The following is a 19360-nucleotide window of genomic DNA, read 5'->3' on the forward strand; positions in this document are numbered from 1 at the left end:
TGTATCAGTTGCATTTATGAATGTGGAGAAATTTCTACCAGATCATTTAAGAGGATAATAAAAACATATGTGTATTTGGATGGAAATGTTATTAGAAGTGAGGCATAGCCTTACACATAAAGATATCTTTTGTTTTCAGATTGATTAAACATCTGTAGCAAAGGTATGCAGCCTTAGAGTATTTTTACAGATGTATTATGGAATGGGCATACAGGAGGCACATTTGGGCTTTATCTGGGCCACGTTGGGCCCTTACAATATGATCCATTACTGACAGATGTTGCGACTATGACCCAGAGATGAGGTGGGCCATGTCTGATGATATGTGACTGTTGTTCAGGTACTAACACTCAACCTGAGGCAACGTCATCATTCATGGCTAAATGTGGACCACAAGGAAATTGTCGATGTGGGCCATATTTAGAACCAACATTCTAGGGCTTAGGGGCCCAAGGAGTAGTGACCTTCTGATTTTATTTAAGATACACATGACACCCTATATTCTCAAAAGAGGCACCAAACACTCATAAGGAAACACAAATTAGATAAACAAAAAAGAAAGGAAGGTAAAACAATATCAAATAAGTGTCTAATAAAGCACAAAAGGAACAAAACAATAAACCATGAACATTAAGACACACACACACGCACACACACAATGACTGAAATAACAAAAGAGCCACAACTGATTTAAAAACAAAAGGAAAGAAAAACACGCTCACAAAATGATATAAAATAATCACAAAAGCTAAAAAATTAACAATGATGCACAAAAAATAACAAATATAAGATTAAAAACTAGAAGAAAAAGAAACCTGACAAAGACCCACACAGTTTCCCAAAAAGACTTTACACAGGACATAAATAAACAATGAGGGGGAAGATAAAATTTCTTACAAAGAGATGGAAATACAGACAAAATACTATTACACAAAACGCAAGTTTCGACAGAAAAATCTTTCAAGTGTTAACTATTTTTTTCATTTGAGCATATGTGTTTATCCAAAGTCTAAACAATTTTAATGATCAGACATGAATAAATAAATAAATAAATAAATAAGCTAATGTCATCATGTACAGTGTAGATGCAGCTATTGATTGATGCCTCTGCTCCCATCCGCATACAGTTTTAACTCTTCTACATGATGAGCTCGGTGTGGACCACCCCTCACTGCGGTACTGTAGTGTAGGATAAATATATCCCCCCCACCACACCACCTCCTTCTCCTCCTCCTCCTCCTCCTTTCGTTGAGTCCGCAACATCCTGACTGGCCGAGGTTGGTGATCGCAGGCAGCGGCGAGCCCACACAAGACGGATGAATTAAACCTCGTTTTTTTTTCTTTGTTGACGAGTTGTGCTGTAAAGAGTGTGGCCCTTAAGCGGATACAGGTTAGTAAAAACAAATGTGTTTTTATTAATTTAAAGGGCTGAATATCAGAGAAGACAAACCCTAAGAATCAATGAAAAAAAAAAAAAAGCATGTGTGTTAACAATTCAGTGTGCAGGGAGCAGCGAAAGAGTAAACCCTACATTTGTATGCAGGGCGCCTTGCTGGGGTCCTGCACAGCCATGGTTACATCTTGGCACGCCAGAGTTTTTAGTCCAACTCCTTTAACTTCATCTGAGTGCGTTACATGAACTTGACACGCACCTTTAACCGTGCGCAAGTGCGCAATTTCTAGAGCGGAAAAGAAACTGTCCTCCGTTTTCCTACTCTGATGCACCATTCTTGGTCATTTCAGTCAGTGCTAATTATTCCGTGAAGTGAGTCCCCAGCGCCTCACAGATCACATAGCACTGCAGCTGCCCCGCCGTACAGCAGACCAACTGCGAGAGCTATAATAGGAAGGAGAGGTAGAGTTGCGCAGCTGACAGTGCTGATTCCGAGGAGCCAGAGCTCTGCAGTCCTATTTAAGTCAATGGCCTCTCGATCCTAAAGGATTATAAGTGAAGAGTTACACCATAAAAAACTTTGATCTTCATCGGACATGTAGAACATAAGTTCATGTTTTGTTAATAATGAAATATTACATTCATCTTTAATTAAAGCACAAGTAGCGTTTTTCCGCATTTGGACATAATGTAAAATGATTTATTGCTGAATGGGAATGATGATTTGTTGGTCACATCCCAGCCAGCATGTCCATGTGGGGCCCATAAGGGTTAAATCTGGTCTATGTGGGTACTGAGTGGGCATGGGCCTGAACTGGGCAGATTTTGCAGGTCCCATGTGGTTTCAGTTACATGGGCCCCATGTGTGTAGCCCATGTGGACTGGCTGTTTGAGCTCCATAAGGGGTGTAGTTAAGTGGGCATGAGCATAAACATAGCAAAGGCTACATGGGCCCTCACCAAGTTGGGCATCAGCTGAAACCCTGTCAGAACCAACTTAAAACCCACATGGGCGAACAGGTGAGTCCACTGTGAAAACTGCAGACAAACCCATTTGGGACCCTTATCTGCAGCCTAAAATGAACCCTTATGAGCCCCACATGGACATGCTGGCTGGGATTTTGTAGTTTTGATCACATATTTCTAGACTATCAAACTGCGTACAATCACCCAATCCCTTCACAGAAGACTAGATGTAAAAAACAAACCTTAAAAGGCACTGCTTCAGGAAACACTTTAACTTTATTATAGACTAATATTTCGTAATTTGAATGAGTCTATTTGTAATCACATGTACAGTGTTAACCAGTTAGAGCTAATATTATGTGGCTAATTGTATTGCAATCTGTTGGGCCTGCAGCATACAGATTCACCATGGGGATCAAGTCTGCTCTCCCCAGATATGAGCTGTATCTCTACTCTGCCGTACTTGCTGGGGCATTGATATGGGCAGGCAGTTGGATATTTGAAGCTTCAAGTGGTGAGTGCACAACACTTTCAAGAGATTTTCAGAGCACACACAGTCTCTAGCCAAGTTTTCTTCATTCACGCCTGTGTAGTTGTAGCTTGTTTCAGAAGCTCTGTCAAAGTTTTTCTTTGGATATTGGGCACTTTTTGGCTTATTTTCAAAGGAACATAATAATAATAATAATAATTATTATTATTATTATTATTATTATTATTGTTGTTGTTGTTTTCCTGTCAAACACAATTTGAAAGCAAAAATATAGTTTGTTGCACCAGCAAGGTGATTCCTAAGAGGTGTTAACCAAAAACCTGGTGTACCTCCACAATGTGTCCTTAAAAATTGAAGTAACTGAACCAAAGAAGAAGATAAAAGAACAAAAGGCAGCCAACATCCAAAGAAGAGCTTTGAAAAGTCTTCCGATAACCCTGGAGAATTATTCCCGAAGACCGCTTTAAAATACTGACAAAGAAAGCTTGTCTAAAAGGGTTCAGACTGTGTTGAAGAATAAAGGTGATCGTACCAAATATTTACTTTAAAGCTCATTAGAATTTTATAATTTTTGGTCTCATCTTCTGTCTTATGATAAAACAAAAGCAGGACTTTTGCACATTACTCATACTACAACATCAAAGATCTCTAATGTCTATTCTTATCTAAATAAGTCAAATTTAATGGATACTTATCCTTAATCAGCAAATTCATATGAAACCCCTCCACAACTCATCACTTTCAATCTAATAAATCTACTTCTAACCTTACAAATTCATTATAAAATACACCTGCAAAAACTGGGACTTCTTCTATAACCGGGCTCAGTTTAATCTAAAACAGTGCAGAATAAAGTTCATTTTACAGATAAAAAGAGGCCATTTTCTCCAAAGGGATTTCTTCATGTTCTCATTAATATGAAGACAATCTAAAGATAATTCACTCATTTCCTCATTATTTTCCTGATTGAAATATGTCACACTGAAGCAGACCAAACCACGTGATCACAAACACACTATTCTAAAACACTGTAAACTACTGTGTATTACTGTGTACATATTCAGACTATTACTAGCCCCGCAGATACCAGTCTGAATGGACTGAGTGTAATGTGGTGGTTGGTACTGTCTGCCACGGTCTGTGTTGTCACATTCACCAGGCAGAGTCCTGCTTTCAGTCTTTTTGTTCTGTTTTCTTAAGTGCTTGCTCTCCATCTCATGAAATAGCCTGTGTGTGGGCATTTGTTGTAGCACAGGTCTGCTTTCTACATTAGCACTGCATACTGCTAATAGAAGCCTGGCTACGCTCCCAGAAATAAGAGGCTTTTCCTGACTGACCCTCCTGTTTAGATGTCCTTTTCCACAGCCTTTAGAGCAAAGCTGTGTGAGCTGCAACAATCATTTGTTGCATTATGATTTTCATTATCACACTGATTACTTCTGTAATTTTTGTTGTAGTGTTTTATTTTGGCCACATAGTAAACTAATCTCTTCTGAAATGATTATGATACCTACAGTAGTAGATTTGAGCCTCCAAAAATATTATTATGTAATATTTGATTTAAAAAAGACATAGACAAAATGAGCTCTCTCATCCTAAATTCACATTATGAATAAAACAATAAATGGCAAATCTATTTTGAAAATGGGACTATTTGCAGGATCTTTTCCTTGCATTAGATTAGTGAGTTTATTTTAAACATTAAAAAAATATACATAAATAAATAAACATACTGTCTAAAGCTGGGACTTGGCACTCCTCCCTCCATTGAGGCTTTGCAGTGTTCAGCCATGATTTGAAATCAGTTTGTGTTATTGATTAAACACACTTGCTCATGCACAAATTCCTACATTTTATTTGATGATTATCCTCCATTTCTTCTCCTTTTTTAAGATAATATAAACAGAAAGGCCTTCAAGGAAAGTGTGAAACCAGGATGGCATTACTTTGGCAGGAAAATGGTGAGTTCAGGACATTTAGTGCCTGCATGTGTTTATCTGCTGATGCAGAAATGCTAATGAGTCTGTCTCTTCTCCAGGATGTTGCAGACTTCGAGTGGGCGATGTGGTTCTCTTCATTCCGCAATCATATCCTTTTTGCTCTCACCGGTCATGTGATCTTTGCCAAGATTTTTACCCTGGTAGCTCCAAAGGTGCGTGTGTGTGTTTCAGACAAAGATTTTCTGTGAATGTTCATGAGATGGCACTTCATTTTGACTTCATGCAGATGTAACTGCACGTTTCTTTTGTTTGTAGATGCTCTGCTGTATGTGTGTATTGTACATGTATAGATGAGTATGTGTGTTGCTCTTGCGAATAAACACGAGCTTAGCTGCAATCAAGGCCATCCACCAGATTTCTTTGGGTATGTGGTGTTCCATGCAAAGCTATATGTGGTGATGTGATCAATACAGGCCTTGGTTTTGTTCCGAAGGCTAACATATATTGATTTGATGCACGGGCATGAGCTGCACTCTGAGACTGAGAATGGGTCTGTTGAGTGAACCTGTTATGTTATTATTTTTTGTTAATCTTTTGACATATTTAAAACAATTCTTTATGTTTTAAACATGTTTTCTGTCTTGTTTCATGCTTACAATGAAGATTGGTATAAATGGATGTAAGGTAACATTAATAAACTTGTGAATTTTATAACATTTGTCATGTGTTTCATTCAGATTACAGGACAAAATATTTTTTTTTCAACTTTTTATGTTAATCCACCCTAATGTGTTTTTATAACTATAGATCCAACAGTCTTTTTTTTCCCTTACACTACCCTTTATATATAAATATATGTCATGTTCAAGTTTGAGTAAAGAAAAATTGCTTTTAGGATGTCCACTGACACTGGCCCCATTCTTACCCACAGCACAGATCCTTGATCTTTGGCCTGTATGGTGGCTTGGCCGTTCTGGTCACAATGGGCTGGACCTACATGGCTATGGTTCTGTCTCACTGCATCATACTCTACAGCGTTGCTCTGGTCAAGAAGAAGTGGATGTGTTTTGCTGCAGGACTGAGCACGCTGGCTTCCATCAAGCTGGAGCCGTATAATGCCTGGCAGGTGAGTGGGTGGCTTGCTTTCAGGCTTCACAAATACTGAATAATCTGTTGCCTGATTTAGAAATGAGCTGAATGCTGCAAAGACTGGGATGAGGATCAGTATACAATTTCTATACACAAGATTAAATGTATGTGTATATCAATATACATACCATATGATACTATGAAACGTTCTCAGTCAAATTATTGGTGTTACCTGTAGGAGGCCATGGTGACTGGTTCTTTCAACCTTCAAGACATCCTGTTCTATGGAGGCCTTGGCTTCAGCATCATGCGCTGTATGAGTTTTGGTTTAGAGAACTGTGAGAGGAAGGAAGGAAACTACACCTTCTCTGACCTGCTGAGATACAACTTCTATCTCCCTTTCTTCTTCTTTGGGCCTGTGATGACTTTCGACCGCTATCATGTCCAGGTGAAGTCTCAGAAGTAAATTAAATTCACAGATGAATTAGGGATGTCACATCAAAAGAATAGAAAACTGATTTTATGTTGGTAATATACATATAATAGTACCACAATTTTATTTCAGCTGATAATATAAAATAGTGTTGCATGATGATTATTTTTTCATAGTTTCTTACCTTTTTTAATAAGTATAATTCATTTGTCAAAAACATTAAAAAAGTGAACAATTATCTGATCCTTGACAGTAGAGAAAACAATTGTGCTTAAACTGGTGAAAAATATATCAATCACTGGTGCTCTGCTTCTCATGTTGCTTTTACTGTACTACAGTTTACTTATTCACATGACTGACCTGCTGTATTTTACAGGCAAACAACACTCAGCTAACCCGCAAGGAAAGGGAAATGTGGAACATCACCACTAAGGCCTTGTTGCACCTCGGAGTTATTCTGGTGGTCGATGTCTTCTTCCACTATCTTTACATCCTGACAATACCCAGTGACATGAAGCTGGTTACCAAGCTTTCCGACTGGTGCCTGGGTGAGTCACTAAAAAATAATCTTGTGCATCTCATATTGATAAATTATTAGTTTGTTTTTATGTACAATTAGCATGTCTTGTTTGACAACTGTTGTATATTTTTGGTAAATATCTCCTGAGATTATAAATATTTATAGATATTTATAAAATGAAATAATGTGTGTGTGTGTGTGTGTGTGTGTGGGGGGGGGGGGGGGTTAAATAATTGCTGCTATGGGATTTTTATAAAACTCCAGTAGTGGTGTAATTACTGCATCACATTGTCCTAAAAGTAGCAACTATGTTAAAAGTGAAAGTTTAACTTAAGCATTTTTAGTTTGTCACATCACAGACAGATGTGTTATTAACCACCCAGCCAAACACGAATGATTTAAACCGTCATTAATTACATAAAATTATGTTTCAAAGTCATAAGACAAGGAGTGCTCTGTGCTCTCGGCCCACTGAAGATCCTGATTGCAGATCAGCTCAGATTGAATGTACAAACAGAGTGGAGTTTGTTTTGGGTTAAATTGAACCTTACACTCTGTGGGAAGGTATCAGCTAACATATCAGGCACAGTTTGAGTGTGCCAGCAGTGAAAAGAAAGACTTAATTAGACGGTTACAGCGGTGTATCAGTGTATACATTGATCCCAAATTAGTAATTCACAACTCTCTAACATCCAGGTTGTGCACAACATCAACACATTGAGGTATCCACTAACCAGTTACTTGTATAAGCTCAGTTTTCAAAGTTAGTCTTGGCAACATGGTGCTGGTTCTTCATAAAATCTTCACAAAATATGTGTATTAACTCATCAAACATATATATGATTCTCTGAGCGAAGGTGTTGCCAGTGGTGCTACATTTATCAGTCAATATCTTCTTTCCCTCCTTATATTTAGGCATCCAGTAGAGAGACAATTCTGTGATGAAGAGCAGTTAGCTAGCTAGCTGTCAGGTATGTAGCTAGATGACAGAGTAAGGCAGGGATCCTCAATTCTCTTCTTAAAGTTTTAGATGTTTCCCACCTGCCACACACCTGACTCAAATTGACTGATTGAGAAAGTTTATTTTAACATAATGGCAAAATGTAAAAACAAAAACAGAAATAAAACCAAAAAGTTCAGAAGCATGTAATTATCTAATACCACCTCAGTAAATTACAACAATTTTCAGCCATTATATCATAGTTACATTCATTCTTGATAACAACCACTGGGCATTAAGTCATCTTCTAATGAAACAATAGCGATAATAATTAGCAGTAATTCACGTAATTAGCAGACTTGTGCAAAGCTTGACATCAAGCTCTGCACAAGTCTTGAGTCTGAATCAGGTGTGTTGCAGCAGGGAAACTTCTAAAACCTGCAGGACACCAGCCCTGCAGGACCAGAATTGAGGATCCCTGGAGTAAGGGTTGATTTTGCTCACCTCCCACTCTGTCTAGGTTCCACCGTGTCAAAGAACTTTTAGTTTAGACCAACTTTTCAACTCCACAATTCAGAACAACCTAACTGAGTCTACTAACCTGTTTTTTGTATTTTTAGCAATTATTGTGTATTATCGTGTATCATGTTTCCTTGCAAACTTAAGAAATTTGCTTCACCCTGACTTCAAGCATGGACTTTATTTTTGTGTTTTGCAGCTGGGCTGGCTTATTCCAACCTGGTGTATGACTGGGTGAAAGCAGCTGTAATGTTTGGTGTCATCAACACTGTGTCTACACTGGACCACTTGGACCCTCCTCAGCCTCCCAAGTGTATCACCATGCTTTATGTCTTTGCTGAAACGTACGTGGGACTTGCATTATAGTTGTTTGAAATCTTAATAAGTTCCTGTGTAGTTTTTTTGCTCAATGAGTTGGACATAGAGAATCTACACAAAGAATAATCTGTATTTTGCAGGCACTTTGACAGAGGCATCAATGACTGGCTGTGCAAGTGAGTGTTTGAGTTCAGATTCCTTGAGTTTAAGTGGCAGAACCTGGTTTATACAGTACAGTATGCTTTTAATCCTTTAATGTTAATCTGTGTTGATATTTTGCAGGTATGTTTATGATTATATTGGTGGGGATCATGATAAAATCTTTAAAGAACTTCTTGCAACCGTCTGCACTTTCTCTATTACCACCTTGTGGCTGGGCCCATGTGAGCTGGTTTACATCTGGTCATTTTTCAACTGCTTTGGCCTCAACTTTGAGCTGTGGGTGGCCAAGTTCTTCTCCCTTCCACCATTTTCTATCATAGAGGTAAAAAAAAAAAGAATAAAACTCTTGTTTAATTTGTAAAATGTGAAAAACTGCTGAAGAGGGAACATGTTTCTTCTATTGTGTGTAGAGAACTATGGGTGAAGCCATGTCTCGAAGGATCAGAGGTGTGTTCAACGCTGCCAACTTCTGGTGCATCGTCCTCTACAATGTTCTCTCCCTGAACAGTTTGGAGTTTGCCAAAATGGTGGGCAGAAGACTGATTTTCAAAGGTGGGCAACAACAAGGGTTTATCATAGTAAAACTAAGAATTACCTTCAGTGAAAGGGGGAACAATAAAAGAAAAGAATCCCCAAGAGCTCCATCCTCCAGAGATCACATAACTTTGACAGCCTCTTTGACCTTTACTAAGCAAGAATACAATAGTTGTTTAAGGGATTATCTGTAGCAAATATCCAGTCAAAGCACAAAGAGCTTTGCTCTTTTTAAGTCATGCTTTCCTGTTCTTAGATCTGATTCATCTCCCCCTTCTTTCCCTTCCCTCTTTTCTTCTTCTGTCCTCATTCTTTAGGATTTCCTCTGTCCACCCTGTCTGTGCTGCTCGTGACCTACTGTGGTGTGCAGCTGGTGAAGGAAAGGGAGCGACAACAGGCCCTGCTGGATGATCCGGAACCAGAGAAGCCCATGGATGGTGGCAAAGAAAAGGCAGAATAATCAGAAAAAAAGCTAAAGTTTTTCAGACTTCATGATTAAAAGACCCTCACACGGTTCCATCACCAGCTTCACCAGCTGTAACAGAACCAGACTTTAACAACCAGTTGGCACTTGTGTTGTTCACAAGCCGACATTTTTGCTTTTGCTTCTCAGAAGCAAGGCAATTTCTTATTTAACTGAAAGTATCCTCAAGTGCACTTGCTGTAGATAATCACCTCATTCTTTGGCACAAACACCAATGCTGCATTTTACATTTGTATTTATCTCAACAAATAAGCAATCATTAGCATGTTATAAGCCTTAAAAAAATCATAAGAGTGTAGAAGGACATTTAATATTGTAAACTACTTTTTTACGATGTGTCCATGCTCATATCTTAATTTCTTTCAGATTTGAACATTCTTACCTTTTATCACCATCATTATCATATATTTTAATACAAATATATCTTTATTTTACCTTAGATGCTTTAGAAGCTATTCCGACCACTCAATCACAATGAAATGGGTTAAACTTGAAAAAAAAAAAAAAAAAGCTTCCCGGTGATTGTAATCTTTGTTCTACTGTCACAAAGCAAAAACACTGTATTTTAGATGTTTCAAGATGATGAAGAGCTGAATGTAGTTGAAGCAGTAAGAACTGTCTGGAGAGTGATTGCCTTACTCCATTGCACACCATCCACAGGATTACTGTGGCATGTCAGACTATCTTTCCTCTCACATGCTTCAGACACACACACTTTGCTATCAAAGGCATTGGACTCAGCAGGGAATATGGGTCAGTCTCATTCTGCTGTCACCAAAAACCTGCTGCATTTGCTCAGTACAGCAGGAAGAGAGGAACACTTTGTGAAGATTGTAATGCCTTTTGTCATCAAAGGTTTTCTTTTGACTTGAAATAAAGTTTTGTTTCATTCAGGGGTGAAACCTCTGCTGTGAGTGTGTTTTGTTGTTGTAGGAGATTAATATTAAAGCAGATGTTATGTTTATGAAGACACGTGTCTCCTTTAAAATAATTTAAAATTCTATTTTTGTTCAAATAGATTAATGTGAATTCAAGTGGATTTTTTTTCACAGTTAGACATTGTTGTCTATCACCACAAGAGGGCCTGGTTGGACCAAAGCTGATACCAGCTGTTAATGTTTCCTTGGTAATGACAAAATCAATAAAAATGGCTCAGAAGTTTTTTTTTCTTTATCATTTTCTTCCCTTTTCCACTCTGTTATTATAACCTAAACTCCACAGAATAACAGCAACCTATTCCCTCCTCATAGGATATAAACTCACACAAGTATTTATAACTATTGTTTCTAAATTTTTTACATTTAGAAAAATAGTCCTAATAAGTAAGCCAAAATTTAAATAGACATGTCTTTATTTTTACTGTCTTCTCTTTACTTTGACAAATAATGAAATGTTGTCTTTGTTGTCTCATAGTGACATTTCTCTTTTGTGATAAACATTAAATTGCTCTAGACAAACTTTTGTTTGTCTTAATAAAAATATTCATCACATAGGATGCATTCCCCCTCACCTGATAATTCTCTTACCCCAGTCACACACTTCATCCTAAGGAGCATGGACATTTGTTTAAATTAATTACATAATTCAGTTTAGTAAAATTAAACATGGAACTGTTAAAAATAGTGTTTGGATGACTGGAAATGAATTAAATCTAACCTTGATTTCTATCCAGCACCCAGGTTTTGCCCGTGGTTGGATTTTACATCACATTTGTCGATCTGTGACTTTCAGCCAGCAGATGTCAGTGTTGTTCATCACTAGCAGTGTCTGTGGCAAATGATTAAAACCGGTGATTCATACATGTTCATTCATACAGACCTTTGATACCCTGACCATGTTCCCCAGACATCTCATCAGTATATCTCATAAATATATGCAACAATATACTTTTTCAATATCTGGGTAAGGAATTACTGTAGGCAATCTTTGTCAAGCATTAAAGTAGACAGACAAACACACACACACACACACACACACACACACACACACACACACACACACACACACACACACACACACACACACACACACACACAACCACAAAAAAAAATCAAATCAAATCAAAACAATTGTCTTTATCATCCCAATTAATGAACGCTAACACAGCTTATACTGTTTTGAGAAAAAAAAAAAAATAGATGAACCAGTGTTCCCAAACCTCACCAGGTTACAAAAGGAAGTGACACAATTTGCTATGAAACCAGATTCCCCTATTAGAGAAAAATCTACAGCTTACACAAACCATAAACATTTGTCCCTTCTGTCTACATATAGACAGTTTCTAAAGAAAGTGATTTAGATATTAAATTATATATATTATAACACAGTTTTGTACAATAGATTAAGTAGAATCATGTAATGGTAATTTCTTCATCTTAAAATATTTATTTAAAAAAATCTAACATATGTGTGTGTGAGGTGTGTGTGTGTGTGTGGTGGTAAAATATCTCAATGATCAAGCCTAGCTGACTGCTGACTTTTTCTTCTGGATTTAACAGCCCCCATCATTCAGCTGTTTGTATGAGTGGGTTGTGCCAGTGGACAGGACCTCTGTCTCAACTTTGTGAGGATCACTTCTATAAATAACTCTGACTTACACACTGAATGACAGTCATAGACAGCTGCAGTCACCAGTCAGCCTACCACAGAGGACTATCCACAGCGATCTGAGCAGCCCTGTGATTGCTGAGAGTTTTGTGGATAGTAAGCAAGGATCCCACGAAACCCAACAGGGATAAAATGGCTGCCATGACTATAGACCCAGTGGAGCAGCCTCGGATGTACCAACAGACCTTGCTTCAGGATGGACTCTGTGACCTCTTAGAGAATGACAAGTTTGTGGACTGCGTTCTCAAAATCCAGGATAAAGAGTTCCCTTGCCACCGCTTGGTTTTGGCTGCCAGCAGCCCCTTCTTCAAGGCTATGTTCCTGTCTGACTTGGAAGAAAGCAAAAAACGGGAGATAGTCCTCAAAGATGTGGACCCTGGTGTTATGGGAATGATCCTACGTTACTTATATACATCTGACATTAATCTGACAGAACAGAATGTCCAGGATATCTTCATGGTTGCTAACATGTACCAGATCCCTTCCATCTTCTCTGTATGTGTGACCTACCTCCAAGAGAAGCTGGTGCTGGGCAACTGCCTAGCTATCTTTAGACTTGGGCTTCTTCTAGATTGTCCCAGGCTTGCTCTGAATGCAAGAGAATTCATCTGTGAACGTTATCAGATTGTTGTCAGGGACCAGGACTTCCTGCAGCTCTCCCCTAGCGAGCTGGGCATCATCATCACCTCAGATGCCCTTAATGTAGAGCGGGAGGAGGTGGTGTTTGAGTCCCTGATGGATTGGATCAAGCATGATGAAACAAAGAGGCTAAAGGATCTACCTGAGCTGCTGCACTGTGTCCGATTCAGACTTATAACAATGGATTACTTCAAAGAAAAAGTGGAGCATCACCAGTACATCCGGTTCAACCAGGAGATCATGAAGGAGCTGGAGCTTGTCAAGGATGCTCACAAGGGGCGTCTTCCCAAGCCAAAGAGGCTTACCAGCGATGGAGCAAAGGGGGGAGAGGGGAGTGAGGATGATGAAGATGAGGAGGAGGGATACCTGCCAGGGATACTCAACAACAACCCTCGCTTTGGCATGTTTGAGATGGACCTGATACTTATGATTAATAACACGGGAACTGTGGCCTATGACCCGGTAGGAAACGAATGCTTTGTAGTGTCAGAATCAACAGAGATTCCTAAGAACCACTGCAGTCTGGTGACGAGTCAGAACCAGATATTTGTTGTTGGAGGACTTCTCTACAACGAGGAGGACAAAGATGAACCATTTAAGTCTTACTTCCTGCAGGTGTGTCATCTATATCTGTCACAGTCGAGAAGTGATTGCTTCTTTTTCTAGGAGAAAACATGCTTTTTCCAGATTTCTAGCTTTGTGGATTTCTTGTATATCTAATTTCTCATGCATCCTTGTTCTCATTTATATAGTTTGACCCAGGAAGCTCAGAATGGTTAGGAATGCCCTCGCAGCCCAACCCTCGCTGTCTATTTGGTCTGGCTGATGTTGATAACTCCATCTATGTTGTCGGTGGAAGAGAACTAAAGGATGGAGAGCACACCCTGGACTCAGTCATGATCTATGACAGACAGTAAGTTTAATATGCTCCATAAGTGCTGATGATCTACAGTATTCATTATCAAAATGAAAAAATCTAAAGCCTGGGAAAGATTTAGACTTTAACTACTGGATTCCTGTAAAATTTGTAAAGTACTTTTTGGTATTAATTTTCTTGTTATTGACAAATAAGCTTCACCCTTTTACCACATTTTTTGTGATGTTGGTCCATTTTCTTGACATTCGTTGTATTTTCTTGACTATTTTTATCTGTGTTATGTTGGAGATTTTGCCAGTTAACAATAAAAAATCAGATAATCTGGAGAAACTTTTTTTGTTTTTATTTGCACACAGGTCATTCAAATGGGGAGAGTCTGACCCGCTGCCTTATGAAGTGTATGGTCATGGAACCGTATCACACAAAGGCCTTGTCTATGTTATTGGAGGAAAATCTGAAAGCAAGTAAGTGACAAGGAAAGAAACTTCATCATACATAAATAATAAAAAAATAACTGTTGCTCCACTTTTAGCACCTATAACTATATTTGAGTGATACAATAATATCAGAAGCTGCCATGGTTTGTTTGCCCTGTTGTGTTACATGAAGTATCATCAGGTATTGGCTCAGTACCACAGATTAATAAATCTGAGAAAATCAAAAAAGAAAGGTCAAAACCAATATCCCATAATGCAACATTTTTTACTGACTGTCATTTTAAGTAGTGTTTGAGATCTTGTGAACCCCTTAAGACTAACTTCATTTTTGAAAATATTATCTAAAATATCACAATGCATGAGTTGTAAAAAGAGAACCCCATTAAACAATGAGAGTTAGAGTATTATATACAGCATTTCACTCAGTTGTTGTTTATTAAAACTAATTATACCATTAGTAATGAATGATTAGTCCTGCTCCAAAGTTTAAAAGAATTTGACCTAATTTCTCCATTTAGAAAAAAACTCCAGTGGAGTAGTGAGTTTTCTCACAGGAGCATCATTTCTGTCAGGGCTTCAACTTCTTTGACCATTTTCTAGTCTAATAAATCATGTGCTTTAGGTAATAGCCTCCATGTTTATAAACAGGAGCCCTGCCTTCTAATTAATTAATTAATTAATTAGTTTATTTAGCTTATTTACCACTTTTTAGGCAGACCCTAACCATGATACTACCACTACCATGTTCCAGGGATAATTCTTTGGCTGGAACACCATGTTTTTTGTTTTTATTTTTTGTTTGTTTGTTTGTTTTGTTTTGTTTTGCTTTTTTGTTTTCTTTTTTCTCTAAATAAAATACTTCTAGTTTAAACCATGAATTTTTCTTTTTGTGTCAGGCTTTTTACATTTTCCAGCTGTGCTCTAGTTTGTCTTCATGATCTTAAAACCCAGATGAGCAGATACAGACAGGTTATTGCTGCTCAGTGTTTTCTTAATGGACTCACAGGAATGTGCATTAGACAATATGAAAGTCGAACATACGTAGCTTAAAAGTCAGTCTGCGTTTGTTTATGACCCCTCTGGTATTTCATGTCATGTTCTTGGCATGACCTCTGTTTGTCTGACTCTAGACTGGTGTAGTCCAAACTCTTTAGAAGTTGTTTTAGACTCCTTTTTTCAGCCTGGTGAGCATCAGATACTCTTCTCTGTGTCACTTCATAAAATTCAGACTTTGATAGGTCTGTGAACTAAAACAGGAAGCTTGCTCACCGTATAGATTATCAGGTGTAATATTTCTGTCATTTGTTTAGCCACATTCCCTTTATATTCTGTTTCAGCTTGTGTGAACTGTGAGCTTTTGGTTATATTACTGCAAAACTATTGACGCTGAGAATATTTTTGTTCTCCAAACCTCATCAGTGCTCATCTTGCAAACCGGAGACATCAAGCGTGTACATGTGCTTTCTCTTAAGAAAACATAAAGTCTTCTCCAAATATTCACATGTTGAGTTTTACTTTCCTTGATCAATAAACTAAGCCTAATACATAAAAATCAGTGCTTAATCCCTTTAACATGAAATAATAAATGTTTTTATGCAGGAAGTGCATGAGAAGAGTGTGTGTATACAACCCGACTAAGTTCGAGTGGAAGGACCTGGCTCCTCTGAAGACAGCCCGCTCTCTGTTCGGTATCACCATCCACAATGATCAGATCTACGTGGCAACAGGAGTCACAGACTCAGGCCTCACCAGCTCGGTGGAAGTCTATGATGTTTCCACTAACAAGTGAGATGAATCTTTTTATGGCACCCTGAACCGTCTGTCCACAGTAGTGCAATGATTCATGGAGCATAGTGAATAGCACCTCATTAAATCATAAAATACCACTTATTGTGCTGATGTAGGTGTCATATTTTAATATAGCAGCTAATTTAACATCATTGCTTCCAATGTCTGTGTGTGTGGCTTTGTGCCTATTATGCTCCAGGTGGTCTGAGTTCACAGAGTTCCCTCAAGAGCGTAGTTCCCTCAATTTGATCTCAACGGGTGGTTTCCTGTACGCTGTGGGGGGCTTTGCCATGATGCCCAGTGAAACCAGTGAGGAGCCTGTGCCAACAGAGATGACAGACATTTGGAGGTGAGAGCTGACTACAACATTTCCCAGTTCTTGTTTGATGTAATGAGTAAGAAAATTCAGTGGTTGTGGTTCAGATATTTTTTTTCTGTCTGCAACAAAAGTGAAATAGAACAAAAAAAGAGAAAAAATCCCTTCCACTCAAAGATTTTATCTTCTAATGTAAGTTTGGTCTTTTCGGTGCAGGACCTTTAAGCTCAGAGTATGACTTCAAAAGACCCTCGTTAATTTTTTCTACTAATAATAGAAAATTTCATGAATTGAAGAACATTTAACCTTCTGGGAATTGACTTCTAGACTTTTCAAATCTGAACTTCTTTTCAGTAAAAAAAAGAACTAATAATAATAACTTTAATGAATCTAAGTTCATTTAGATCAGATAGGTTTAAATACAAGCCCGGTTCCAAAAAGTTGGGACACTAAACCCATATTTAATTCCTAATAGACCATAACAGACCAGATGTTAAAACTGGGATTTTTTTTACCATTTCATGATATATATTTAACTCCTTGTTAATTTGATGGCAACAACACATCTAAAACAAGTTGGAACAGGGTGATGTTGACCATTGTGTAACATCCACTCTGCTTTTAACAATTGTCTGTGAACATTTGGAAAATAAGGAGACCAATTGCTGCAGTTTTAGGAGAGGAATATTCTTTCATTCTTGGCTGTGTCATGATGTGCCAACTGTTTTCTATTGATGAAAGATCTGGACTGCAGGCAGGCCAGGTCAATACCAGGACTCTTTCCATGCAAAGCCATGCTGTTGTGATGGATGCATATGGTTTAGCATTGTCTTGCTGAAACCTGCAAGGCCTTTCCTGAAATAGACGTTGCCTGGATGGGAGCAGATGTTGCTCTAAAACCTTCATGTATTTTTTAGCATTGACAGACTTCACAAATGTGTAAGCTGCCCACTCCATAGGCACTAATGGAACCCAATACCATCACAGATGTAGGTTCCATAACTGTTCACCCACAACAAGCTGCACAGTCCTTCTCCTCTTTAGTACGTAGGACCTGGCATCCATAGTTTCCAAAAATAATCTGACCATATTTTGTCACTTAACCTCAGACAATCTTTAATAAGCTTTGGTCCAGAGAAGACAGCTATGTTTCTGGATGGTGTTCACATATGGCCTCTTCACTGCATTATAGAGCTTTAACTTGCATTGGTGAACTGCATTTACAGACAATGATTTCTGGGAATGTTCCTGAGCCCATGCAGTGAATTCCAATAGAAAATCATGTGTGCTTTTAAAGTAGTGATGCCTGAGGGCTAGAAGATCACAAGCATCTAGTTTTGACTTTCAGCCTTGTCCCTCTGCCCACAGAGATTTCTCCTGAATTTCCAAATCTTTTGGTGAACCTTTGCCTATCGTTACGTCTAACAGGCTCTGCCTTTGAAATTCCCCATTTATACTCAGTCATGTTACTGATCTGTTGCTCATTAACTTTATAAGTTGTCAAATGTTCATCCAGTTGTTTGTGATTTGTGACAGTTACTTTTCAGCCTTTTGATTTCCCTGTTCCAACCTCATTAGGTATAAAATATGGGTTTATGAGATTTCCAAATCATTACACATTACTTATTTTTTTATTTTTAATTTTTATTTTTACATTTTACTTCCAACCCCAACGTTCTTTGGAACTGAAGTTGTATATTCATTCATGTCTGAAGAGGACTGTGATGGACTTAGAGAAATTTGATTTCATTCACAGACAAGATGATTTTCTCACAAAATCATTGTCACAATTAAAGGTCAAATAAAACAATTAATCAGTTAATGGGTAGTAAACACTGTCTATAGATCAAAGAGAGGTAGAGCTAAAAATAAATAATTTCTGGGTTCCTACATGACATTTCACCCTTTAAATAAAGCTCAGCTGTTTTCCTAATTCTTTCTTTTTTGATGATCACAAACCTTCTGACCTGTTTATGACAATTTAATTAACAAAGAATGATGTTGAGACGTTAAGAGGCAATACACTATGTATTGTGTTTTTTTTAATTTTTTAAATTTGACTTATGCTGTATTATGATAATACTTGTAAACCAGGCTAAATTCTGTTGTTGTGGATGCTTTCCCTGCAATGACAGGTTGTATGTACAAGTGTGTACAGGAAAAACATCTTCCTTTACTCTAAAAAGTGCAGCTTTTCCATTCGTTCCCTGTTCTATGTGATGGATAAAGCATCACACATAAACCTACATGAGAAGTACCAGATCGTGTTATTGCCGTATGTGATCCCAAGACAGTACAAGGGCAAACAAATCTAACACATGTATCTTTTCCACAGGTATGATGAGTCAGACAAGTGCTGGAATGGGATTTTGCGTGAGATTTCCTATGCCGAAGGATCCACCATCCTCCCTGTGCATCTCAACACTCTCCGTCTCACCAAGTTATAACTGAAAAGGTGGCGTTATGAGGTTAATGATGTAGGATTAGCTCTGAATTAAATAAGAATAGTGGCCCATAATTGGACTAGGGTACATACTTATTCAGGATAATAGTTAGGGGGGCTAATATCGGAAAGGCTAAAATGTGTATTTGTATTTCTTTCATATACTATTTCGGAAAAGTGCTTTTCTACATGTATTGCTGTATTCAAATAATAAAGATAATGATGATTTTGCTGCTTTCAGTGACAATTCTTATTGACTAAGCAGTAACGATACTGAAGACATGTCAACAGTGCAAATGGTTGTATTCATCTTCATTTGTTCAATAGCATATTTATATGTTACTCCACATATTGAACAATACATTTCTTTTAAAAGTACATGGCCACAAATGAGAGACATTTTTTCAAATTTACGTTGACATTATGCAGATATCACAAGTGAGGAACGTTTGTTTTAAATGTAAAC

The 19360-nt window shown here is 37.9% G+C and overlaps 2 protein-coding genes across 4 annotated transcripts; both read left to right on the forward strand.

Annotated features, from left to right (window-relative positions):
- The first annotated feature begins 1253 nt into the window (after positions 1–1253).
- On the forward strand, positions 1254–10689 carry hhatla (hedgehog acyltransferase like, a). Of its 3 annotated transcripts, XM_041991366.1 has the most exons (13): positions 1254–1390; positions 2753–2872; positions 4742–4809; positions 4887–5000; positions 5452–5472; positions 5720–5914; positions 6116–6325; positions 6687–6858; positions 8489–8633; positions 8748–8783; positions 8890–9091; positions 9180–9321; positions 9621–10689. In XM_041991366.1, the coding sequence occupies exons 2-13, from the start codon at positions 2767–2769 to the stop codon at positions 9761–9763; spliced, it is 1554 nt and encodes a 517-aa protein (XP_041847300.1). In that variant the 5' UTR covers positions 1254–1390; positions 2753–2766; the 3' UTR covers positions 9764–10689. The 3 variants fall into 3 exon arrangements, with proteins under 3 accessions (XP_041847300.1, XP_041847301.1, XP_041847302.1); XM_041991367.1 differs by lacking the exon at positions 5452–5472; XM_041991368.1 differs by lacking the exons at positions 1254–1390; positions 2753–2872; positions 4742–4809; positions 4887–5000 and having other exon boundaries at positions 5452–5467.
- A 1747-nt stretch (positions 10690–12436) lies between these two features.
- LOC121644658 (kelch-like protein 40a) lies at positions 12437–19089 on the forward strand. Its single transcript, XM_041992748.1, has 6 exons — positions 12437–13648; positions 13786–13946; positions 14267–14374; positions 15947–16132; positions 16335–16484; positions 18787–19089. Exons 1-6 carry the CDS (start codon positions 12527–12529, stop codon positions 18896–18898), a joined length of 1839 nt encoding a protein of 612 aa, XP_041848682.1. The 5' UTR covers positions 12437–12526; the 3' UTR covers positions 18899–19089.
- Positions 19090–19360: the final 271 nt, after the last annotated feature.

The sequence above is a fragment of the Melanotaenia boesemani genome, chromosome 8 (assembly GCF_017639745.1).
Source record: "Melanotaenia boesemani isolate fMelBoe1 chromosome 8, fMelBoe1.pri, whole genome shotgun sequence".
Lineage (NCBI taxonomy): Eukaryota > Metazoa > Chordata > Actinopteri > Atheriniformes > Melanotaeniidae > Melanotaenia > Melanotaenia boesemani.

Excerpts from the sequence above, each read along its gene's own strand:
- hhatla (XM_041991366.1), top strand. The coding sequence starts at position 2,767 with ATGGGGATCAAGTCTGCTCTCCCCAGATATGAGCTGTATCTCTACTCT. Across the intron at positions 2,873-4,741 it reads GATATTTGAAGCTTCAAGTG|ATAATATAAACAGAAAGGCC; the intron begins GTGAGTGCACAA and ends TCCTTTTTTAAG. Across the intron at positions 5,001-5,451 it reads TTACCCTGGTAGCTCCAAAG|ATTGGTATAAATGGATGTAA; the intron begins GTGCGTGTGTGT and ends CTTACAATGAAG.
- LOC121644658 (XM_041992748.1), top strand. The coding sequence starts at position 12,527 with ATGGCTGCCATGACTATAGACCCAGTGGAGCAGCCTCGGATGTACCAA. Across the intron at positions 14,375-15,946 it reads GGAGGAAAATCTGAAAGCAA|GAAGTGCATGAGAAGAGTGT; the intron begins GTAAGTGACAAG and ends GTTTTTATGCAG. Across the intron at positions 16,485-18,786 it reads GAGATGACAGACATTTGGAG|GTATGATGAGTCAGACAAGT; the intron begins GTGAGAGCTGAC and ends TCTTTTCCACAG.